Source organism: Salmo trutta, chromosome 14 (genome assembly GCF_901001165.1).
Source record: "Salmo trutta chromosome 14, fSalTru1.1, whole genome shotgun sequence".
Lineage (NCBI taxonomy): Eukaryota > Metazoa > Chordata > Actinopteri > Salmoniformes > Salmonidae > Salmo > Salmo trutta.
Genome location: NC_042970.1, coordinates 8325143 through 8335376, shown reverse-complemented (window position 1 = coordinate 8335376; position 10234 = coordinate 8325143). Strand labels below are relative to the sequence as shown.

The window sequence follows — 10234 nt, the reverse complement described above, 5'->3', positions numbered from 1 at the left end:
GGAGTGTTGATATCATTGACTATTATAATAACAAATCTGATCATAATGAATGATTATATGGTCAGTAGGGGGGAACCTGATCCTAGATCAGCACTCCTACTCTGAGAAGCTAAACTGGGTTTTATTCCTCTCCATACCCTAACGAAGCAAAGCCTTTTTCTATTCCATACACACCTGCAGTATGACTTACTGTTGAGGCGCCAGAGCACAATGATTAGGAGAATGATAAAATGGACCAAGCAAACGGTATTAGTCCTGGCTGTGCTGTTAGTCATTACTATCACTCTGGCTGCGAGCCAGCTACATCAATCACCCTGTATTGCAGATACAAGTCCCCTGGAAAATAAGGTGGCAGGAAATGTTATGTTACCTACTGCTGCTGCTGCTACTACTGCAATACAATGTTATGTTACCTGCTGCTGCAAATACTTCTGCAATACAATGTTATGTTACCTACTGCTACTACTACTGCAATACAATGTCCTTCCCTGTAGCTCAGTTGGTAGAGCATGGTGTTTGCAACGCCAGGGTTGTGGGTTCGATTTCCACGGGGGGCCAGCACAGAAAAAATATTTATGAAATGAAATGTATGCATTCACTACTGTAAGTCGCTCTGGATAAGAGCGTCTGCTAAATGACTAAAATGTAAATGTTACCTGCTGCCTCAAATACTACTGCAATACAATGTTATGTTACCCGCTGCTGCTACTACTGCAATGTTATGTTACCTACTGCTCCTACTACTGCAATACAATGTTATGCCAGCTACTGCTGCTGCTACTGCAATACAATGTTATGTTACCTACTGCTTCTACTACTGCAATACAATGTTATGTTACCTGCTGCTGCAAATGCTACTGCAATACAATGTTATGTTACCTGCTACTACTACTGCAATACAATGTTATGTTACCTGCTGCTGCAAATGCTACTGCAATACAATGTTATGTTACCTGCTACTACTACTGCAATACAATGTTATGTTACCTGCTACTACTACTGCAATACAATGTTATGTTACCTACTGCTGCTGTCACGTCCTGACCAGTAAAAGGGGTTATTTGTCATTGTAGTTTGGTCAGGGTGTGGCAGGGGGTGTTTGTTTTGTGTGTTTTGATGTTTTTGGTTTAGGTTCTCTGTTTTCTATTTCTATGTTGGGTTTTTGGTAGGACCTTCAATTAGAGGCAGCTGGTTGTCGTTGTCTCTAATTGGAGGCCATATTTAGTTGAGGTTTGTTTCACTTGTGTTTTGTGGGTGGTTATTTCCTGTATAGTCTGTGCACCTGATGGGACTGTTTCGTCGTTTGTTTCTTTTGTTCAAGTATTTATTCTAATAAACTAAGCTCGGAAACCGGATTGCACAGCGGAGAAGGTACGGTGGGATTCGAAATCGTCAGTGATCTGTTTATTAACTTGGCTTTTGAAGACTTTAGAGAGGCAGGGCAGGATGGATATAGGTCTACAGCAGTTTGGGTCTAGAGTGTCACCCCCTTTGAAGAGCGGGATGACCGCAGCAGCTTTCCAATCTTTAGGGATCTCGGACGATATGAAAGAGAGGTTGAACAGACTGGTAATAGAGGTTGCAACAATGGCGGCGGATAGTTTTAGAAAGAGAGGGTCCAGATTGTCTAGCCCAGGTGATTTGTATGGGTCCAGGTTTTGCAGCTCTTTTAGAACATCTGCTATCTGGATTTGGGTAAAGGAGAAGCTGGGGAGGCTCGGGCAAGTAGCTGCGAGGGGGGCGGAGCTGTTGGCCAGGGTTGGGGTAACCAGGAGGAAAGCATGGCCAGCCGTAGAGAAATGCTTATTGAAATTTTTGATTATCATGGATTTATTGGTGGTGACCGTGTTACCTAGCCTCAGTGCAGTGGGAAGCTAGGAGGAGGTGCTCTTGTTCTCCATGGGCTTTACAGTGTCCCAAAATGTTTTGGAGTTAGAGCTACAGGATGCAAATTTCTGTTTGAAAAAGATAGCCTTTGCTTTCCTGACTGACTGCGTGTATTGGTTCCTGACTTCCCTGAACAGTTGCATATCGCGGGGACTATTCGATGCTATTGCAGTCCGCCACAGGATGTTTTTGTTCTGGTCAAGGGCAGTCAGGTCTGGAGTGAACCAAGGGCTATATCTGTTCTTAGTTCTGCATTTTTTGGGGCATGCTTATTTAAGATGGTGAGGAAATTACTTTTAAAGACCGACCAGGCATCCTCGACTGACGGGATGAGGTCAATATCCCTCCAGGATTCCCGGGCCAGGCCGATTAGAAAGGCCTGCTCGCAGAAGTGTTTTAGGGAGCGTTTGACAGTGATGAGGGGTGGTCGTTTGACCGCGGACCCATAGCGGATACAGGCAATGATCGCTGAGATCCTGATTGAAAACAGCAGAGGTGTATTTGGAGGGCAAGTTGGTCAGGATAATGTCTATGAGGGTGCCCATGTTTACGGATTTCGGGTTGTACCTGGTGGGTTCCTTGATGATTTGTGTGAGATTGAGGGCATCTAGCTTGGATTGTAGGACTGCCGGGGTGTTAAGCATATCCCAGTTTAGGTCACCTAACAGAACGAACTCTGAAGATAGATGGGGGGCAATCAATTCACATATGGTGTCCAGGGCACAGCTGGGAGAAGAGGGGGGTCGATAACAGGCGGCAACAGTGAGAGATTTATTTCTGGAGAGATTCATTTTTAAAATTAGAAGTTCGAACTGTTTGGGCATAGACCTGGAAAGTATGACAGAACTTTGCAGGCTATCTCTGCAGTAGATTGCAACTCCTCCCTCTTTGGCAGTTCTATCTTGACGGAAAACGTTGTAGTTGGGTATGGAAATCTCCACATTTTTGGTGGCCTTCCTAAGCCAGGATTCAGACACGGCAAGGACATCTGGGTTGGCGGAGTGTGCTAAAGCAGTGAGTAAAACAAACATAGGGAGGAGGCTTCTGATGTTAACATGCATGAATGAAACCAAGGCTTTTTCGATCACAGAAGTCAACAAATGAGAGTGCCTGGGGACACGCAGGGCCTGGGTTTACCTCCACATCACCAGAGGAACAGAGGAGGAGTAGGATGAGGGTAAGGCTAAAGGCTATCAAAACTGGTCGTCTAGCGCGTTGGGGACAAAGAATAAAAGGAGCAGATTTCTGGGCGTGGTAGAATAGATTCAGGGCATAATGTGCAGACAGGGGTATGGTGGGGTGCGGGTATAGTGGAGGTGAGCCCAGGCACTGAGTGATGATAAGAGAGGTTGCATCTCTGAACGTGCTGGTTATACTGGGTGAGGTCACCGCATGTGTGGGAGGTGGGACAAAGGAGGTATCTGAGGAATGTTGAGTGGAACTAGGGGCTCCATTGTAAAGTAAAACAATGATAACTAACCTAAACAACAGTATACAAGGCATATTGACATTTGAGAGAGACATAAAGCGAGGCATAAAGCAATCACAGGTGTTGATTGGGAGAGCTAGCTAAGACAACAACGGGTAAGACAACAACAGCTAATCAGCTAAGACAACAACAACAGGTAAAATGGCGATGAATGGGCAGAGAGGGTCGGTTAACTACAGACAGAGCCTGAGTTCGAGGCTGGGGCCGACAGATAAACAAAAATAAACAGAATGTAGAACCGTGATTAATGGACAGTCCAGCAGGCATCAGCTATGTAGCCAAGTGATCATAGGGTCCAGTGAACAGCAATAGATGGAACAGGGAAGCCGCGGTGTATTCGTTACTACGCTAGCACGCGGGCGACACGGCGTTTAAAGTTAGCTTGCCGAGGCTAGTAGAAGCGTCTGTTCTGACGTCCGACGGAGGCCGGTTGAAGGCACAGCGGATGGGGTATTCGTCGGCATACCAGTCGTGGTCGTACGACGGGGCTCTGTGTTGACAAAGGATCCAAGCCAGATGGCAAAAGAGGTATTGTTGTTGTAGTAATTTAGTTTGCTTGCCGGGAGATGCGCCTGGCTCGCGGCTAACTGGTGCTAGCTTCGGGGCAGGGGCATTAGCCACTATAGCCACTCGGTAGCAGCTAGCTAGCAGCGATGATCCGGTGCCAAGGTCCAGAGCTTACGGCAAGGATCCGGTGGAGTAGTGGAATCTAGCCGTGTTTGGGTGGAGTCCGGGTGAACAACTGAGTAGGCCGGGAGGTGGGCCTGGCTCAGGGCTGGCTTCGGTGCTGGGTCACTCGGTGGCAGCTAGCTAGCTGTGAAGATCAGGTGTAATGGTCCAGGGTTTACGGCAGGAATCCCGCGTTGTAGTGGAGAAAAAGTCCGATACTGGTAGGCTGGCAAGTATTATCCAGGCTAAAAAAAGGGCTGGTATCTGTGCAGAAGGTAAAGGCCGCTAGCAGTAGCTAACAATGACTAAATAGCTAGTAGCTAATTAGCTGGTTAGCTTCTGATGGCTAGCTTCTGATGGTTAGCTTCTGATGGCTAGCTTCTGATGGCTAGCTTCTGATGGTTAGCTTCTGATGGTGGTTCTGGCTATAAGGTCTAAAACAAATTGCGGTTCCGTATCACATTGTTTGAGGCAGGTTACCGGAAGTTATCTCTGATTTAAATTCGGAAAAGAGATTGAAAATAAAATTGAAATATTATACAAAAGAGGATGAAAAATACAAAAGTACACGAGAGGACGAACAAAACACGTCTGCACTGCTACTCCATTTTGGAACATACGACTGCTGCTACTACTACAGCAATACAATATTATGTTACCTACTGCTGCTTCTACTGCAATACAATGTTATGTTACCTACTGCTGCTACTACAGCAATACAATGTTATGTTACCTACTGCTGCTTCTACTGCAATACAATGTTATGTTACCTACTGCTGCTTCTACTGCAATACAATGTTATGTTACCTACTGCTGCTTCTACTGCAATACAATGTTATGTTACCTACTGCTGCTTCTACTGCAATACAATGTTATGTTACCTACTGCTGCTACTACAGCAATACAATGTTATGTTACCTACTGCTGCTGCTACTGCAATACAATGTTATGTTACCTTCTGCTGTAATACATGTGGCTCTATCTAACTGCATGCTGAGTAAAACGGACAAACTCATAATCGCACTCATGCTCACACACACACACACACACACACACACACACACATTTAGACTACATTCTCCTGAAGATTACAGTTGCACACTCCATGTCATGGATATAAACACAAAAAAAGCAAGTGCCCACTTTGGGAGAAGTGTGGAGAATCAAGACAAGGAGTTCACCAAGGTAATAGCAGACTGCAGACTAGCTCACATACACGGACGGACGGACAGGCGGACAGACGGACAGACGGACAGACGGACAGGCGGACAGACGGACAGGCGGACAGGCGGACTGGCGGACAGACGGACAGGCGGACAGACGGACAGGCGGACAGGCGGACAGGCGGACAGGCGGACTAACTGCTGGCACTGCAGCAGTATTAACCTCAAACTCAATTTCAGTCTCTGCTGAAGTCCTCACATAACCTGCTGATAGAGCCTGTACGTACACAGACACACGCTCACACACACACACACACACACACACACACACACACACACACACACACACACACACACACACACACACACAGGGAATATGACGTCTATGAAATGCAATATATTGTTGTCTATCACACACCATACCTAGGTTCAAATACTGTTTCAATTATTTAAATGACTTTCCATACATTTAGAAGTATTCAGATATGTTTTATTTGAAAATAGAAGTAGTTGAATATTTGAATGTATTTGGAAATACACTTGAAAAGTATCGGCATGCATTTGAAAATATTTAAATACACAAAGTATTAAGTAAATTATTGTTTGTCTGAAGGCTCATTTTTTAACACTCTCTATATTGGCTGTTGACTCATCTGCCATTGTGCCCTTTAGCAAGGCCCTTCACCTCTAACCTCTCTCTCTCTCTCCCTTTCACTCTCTCTGTCCCCCTCTCTCTCCCTCACTTCCTCTCCCTTTCTCTCTCTCTTTCTCTGCCTCTCTCTATGTCTCTCGCTCCCTCTCTCTCTCTCTCTCCCTTTCTCTCTCGCTCCCTCTCTCTCTCTCTCTCCCTTTCTCTCTCTCTCGCCCTCTCGCTCTCTCCCTTTCTCTCTCTCTCTCTCCCTCTCCTCAATTCAATTCATGGGGCTTAGAATGTAGAATGTATATATACAGTGTTGTAACGATGTACAAATGGTTAAAGTACAAAAGGGAAAATAAATAAGCATAAATATGGGTTGTTTCCATCTCTCCCTCCCTCCCTCCATCTCTCCCTCTCTCCCTCTCTCCCTCTCTCCCTCTCTCCCCCTCCCTCTCTACCACCCTCTCTCCATCTCCCCCACCTTCTCTCCATCTCCCCCTCCCTCCCTCTCTCCCACCCTCTCTCCATCTCCCCCTCCCTCCCTCTCTCCATCTACCCCTCCCTCTCTCCCACCCTCTCTCCATCTCTCCCACCTTCTCTCCATCTCCCTCTCCTTCTTTCCAGTTGGTACGTGACAACGCAGACCTGCGTTGTGAGCTTCCTAAGCTTGAGAAGCGTCTTCGGTCTACTGCTGAGAGAGTGCGGGCGTTGGAGGGTGCACTGAAGGAGGCTAAGGAGGGGGCTATGAAGGACCGGAGACGCTATCAACAGGAAGTAGAGAGGATCAAAGATGCTATGAGGGTCAAGAACCCCCTACGCAGGCCGCACACAGCTCAGATAGGTGATAATACACACTCTCTCTCTCTCACACACACTTTTCCCCTCTCTCTCTCACTCTCTCTTTCACTCCCTCCCTCCCTTCCCCACCTACACCCATACACATATTGAGGATGATGATAACGGCGGTTTTCATACCACTGCTATGTCTCTATTTCCAGCCAAGCCGGTTCGTCCGGGCCAGTTCCCGCTCTTCTCTTCCACCAACCCTTGGCTACGTATTACTGAACAGCAACACTCCATCCATTTTAGTAATGCCATGTTCCAGATGCCCAGTCTGACCCCCAGCCAGATAGCCAGTCATCATGCTGCATCCCCAGCATCCGCCCCTTACTCCAAACCCTCCCAGATCAAGGACCAGTCCAACAAGTCCAACATGACCCAAACCAACAAGTCCAACATGACCCAAACCAACAAGTGAGTACAAACATAGTTTTGAGTGAAATGAAAACACAGGGGAGAAAAGCTAATGTTATTTTATTGTTTTATTTAACCAGGAAAGACCCTTGAGGTTAGAAACCTCTTTCTGCCATCTGCTGAGAGTTGTTATTGATGGAGATACTCTACAGTCATATGAATAGGTGACTGACGGGCCTCTGTTTGTCTTGTAGGCTGCCAGCTGAGCCCGTCAACAGCCCCACAGTGGACAACAGCCCCACGGTGGACAACAGCCCCACGGTGGACAACAGCCCCACGGTGGACAACAGCCCCACGGAGGACAACAGCCCCACGGAGGACAACAGCCCCACGGTGGACAACAGCCCCACGGTGGACAACAGCCCCACAGAGGACAACAGCCCCACGGTGGACAACAGCCCCACGGAGGACAACAGCCCCACGGAGGACAACAGCCCCACGGTGGACAACAGCCCCACGGTGGACAACAGCCCCACGGTGGACAACAGCCCCACGGTGGACAACAGCCCCACGGAGGACAACAGCCCCACGGAGGACAACAGCCCCACGGTGGACAACAGCCCCACGGTGGACAACAGCCCCACGGTGGACAACAGCCCCACGGTGGACAACAGCCCCACGGAGGACAACAGCCCCACGGAGGACAACAGCCCCACGGAGGACAACAGCCCCACGGAGGACAACAGCCCCACAGAGGACAACAGCCCCACAGAGGACAATACTATAGTGAAGAACCCTACAGTGAAGAACCCTACAGAGAATGCCACTACATTGAAGAACACTACTGCCAACTCTACAGAGACACTGGATGTGGACACCGTCAACGGTAAGGTTAACAGAACTGACCTTTTCCTATTTCTGTGTTCTCCAATTTTGACTCACTCCTGCTTCATAGACGTAGATAGACTTACTTCAATTCCCTGGTCTGTTCACTGTTCACTGGTGTGACTGCATCCCCACCCTGACACTAGCTCTCTCTATCCACAGGGAATAGCACAGATGTCAATGACAACAGGTAAGACTGCCCACTGTCACTGTCACTGACCTGCCTTGCTCTTTGTGTTTAATCCTGCAGTTATCCCCTGCAGCCAACACAACACTACTACTTGCTTAATCATTAATTGTCATTGATTGGATTTATAAAGCACTTTTTGTAGTACGCTCGATGCACTTAGCGCTTTAGTTAGCTGACTAGCCAAACACAGTAGCATTATCACCTTGTTAAAGATATTTGATTGTGAACCTTAAAGCCTGACACTGACACACACTCATACACTTGTCCCTCACTGCTTTCCGTCCCCTTCCTGACTACCTCCTGTTTTCCCTGTCTGGTGCTGTTGTATAGCGTGTCTCTGAGTGTCCACTCTGCTGCTGTGTCCAGGAGTGATGTGCAGCACTGCAACAGCCAGAACCAGGACAGCCCAGCCAAGCTGCACCACGTCATCCAGCCAGAACAGGCTACCAGCTAGTGACCCGGCTCCTCACGTGAGGGAGGAAGGCAATAGGGAGAATATTGAATGAGTATTTCATAACAGACATAATCTAAGATGGCAGATTCATTAACTTGTGTATTTCTATACACCTGCCCTCTCCATCTCTCTCTCTCTCTCAATTCAATTTCAATTTCAATTTAAGGGCTTTATTGGCTTGGGAAGTGAACTAGATAAACTCTAGATCTCTCTTTCTCTCTCTCTCTTTGTCACTCTCTCTTTCTCTCCCTCTCTCTCTCTTGCTCTTTCTCTCTTTTTCTCTCTTTCTCTCTCTCTCTCCCACTCTCGTTTTCTATCTTTCTCTCACTCTCCTTTTCTCTCTCTATCTCTCTCTTTCTCTCTCCTGTTCTCTCTCTCTTTGTCGCCCTCTCTTTCTTGCTATCTTTCTCTCTCTTTCTCTCTCTCTCCCACTCTCTTTTTCTCTCTCTTTCTCTCCCTCTCTTTCTCCCTCTCTCTCTATTTCTCTCTATCTCTGGGAAACAGAGGGAACATTGAATATATTTATTCAGAGTTCCATATAGTGAGCGAGCCACTTACATACCTAATATTGGGTCCATATAAGAATTATTGTTATTATGGCTTCATCTTGCCTTCTGATTGGCTAGGAGGAAATGCAGCATATTAAATGTGATTTCGGCATATTAGACTGGTGAAATTCATCCCACAGTTTTTCACAATAAAGATTCCATATCAGACATATAATGTACACCTGGTGCTGTTTATGGGACTCATTGCATTGTTTGTTTCTCTCTCTCTCTCTCTCTCTCTCTCTCTCTCTCCAGGCATCCGGTTCTGCCAAGACCGCCCTCATAAATCTGCATGCTGCTGATCAGTGACCTTCTGATCTCCCTCCTCCCCCCTTTCCCAGTAATACCGTCTCTCTCCCTCTTCCTCTCTCCGTAGAACTCTCTGTAGCCTTCCCCCCTCTCTCCTCCTTTCCTCCCCCCACCTCTCCCCAATTCTGCTTGCTGACTGTCCGTCTACTCTCTTGAACCGTTTGTTTAATCATTTGTTGGTGATATGAATATAACGTACTGTACTATATAGGCTATGTATGGGAGTGTAGGAAGAGTGGTATAGAAAGAACTGTAAATGAACCACTAGAATTGGCAGCTTTCTCTTCCTCTGAGCCCTTTGACCCTTTTGGATGAGCGTGTGGTGTTCTGTGTGGCCACTAGGGCGCACTCCTGCTGCTCCTCATTCCTGGAGGCTTTTAGTGGTGGGTAAATGAGATGATCTTTTAAGGCTATTTTGGGTTAAATCTGTTGGAAAATAGACAATAACCTGACCTAACAACCACCTTGCAATTGAAGATTGATAGAAGTAAACGCACACGGCATAGCCTTAATACATTTCTAATAAACCTACTCATACTTTACATTTTTCACTGTACAATTCATGTACAGTACCAGTCAAAAGTCTTAGAACGCCTACTCATTCAAGAGGTTTTCTTTATTTTTACTATTTTCTACATTGTAGAATAATAGTGAGACATGAAAACTATGAAATAACACATATTATTATTATTATTATTATTTTGTATTTTTTTAACCGTTTATTTAACTAGGCAAGTCAATTATTTACAGTGACGGCCTACGACTTTTACTATATGGCTGGTGTCATACTTCTAGTGGTTGTGTGGTAG

At 46.5% G+C, this 10234-nt stretch overlaps 1 protein-coding gene across 1 annotated transcript in view; it reads left to right on the top strand.

Moving 5' to 3' along the window:
* LOC115207181 (kinesin heavy chain) overlaps positions 1 to 9964 on the top strand; it is a 120945-nt gene extending 110981 nt beyond the window's left edge. Inside the window, exons 22-27 of the mRNA XM_029774163.1 lie at positions 6470 to 6686; positions 6844 to 7099; positions 7294 to 7925; positions 8087 to 8114; positions 8445 to 8584; positions 9372 to 9964. Of these exons, the coding sequence (XP_029630023.1) occupies positions 6470 to 6686; positions 6844 to 7099; positions 7294 to 7925; positions 8087 to 8114; positions 8445 to 8568 (1257 nt within the window). The 3' untranslated portion in view covers positions 8569 to 8584; positions 9372 to 9964. The remainder of the gene's footprint in view (positions 1 to 6469; positions 6687 to 6843; positions 7100 to 7293; positions 7926 to 8086; positions 8115 to 8444; positions 8585 to 9371) is intronic.
* The last annotated feature ends 270 nt before the right edge of the window (positions 9965 to 10234 follow it).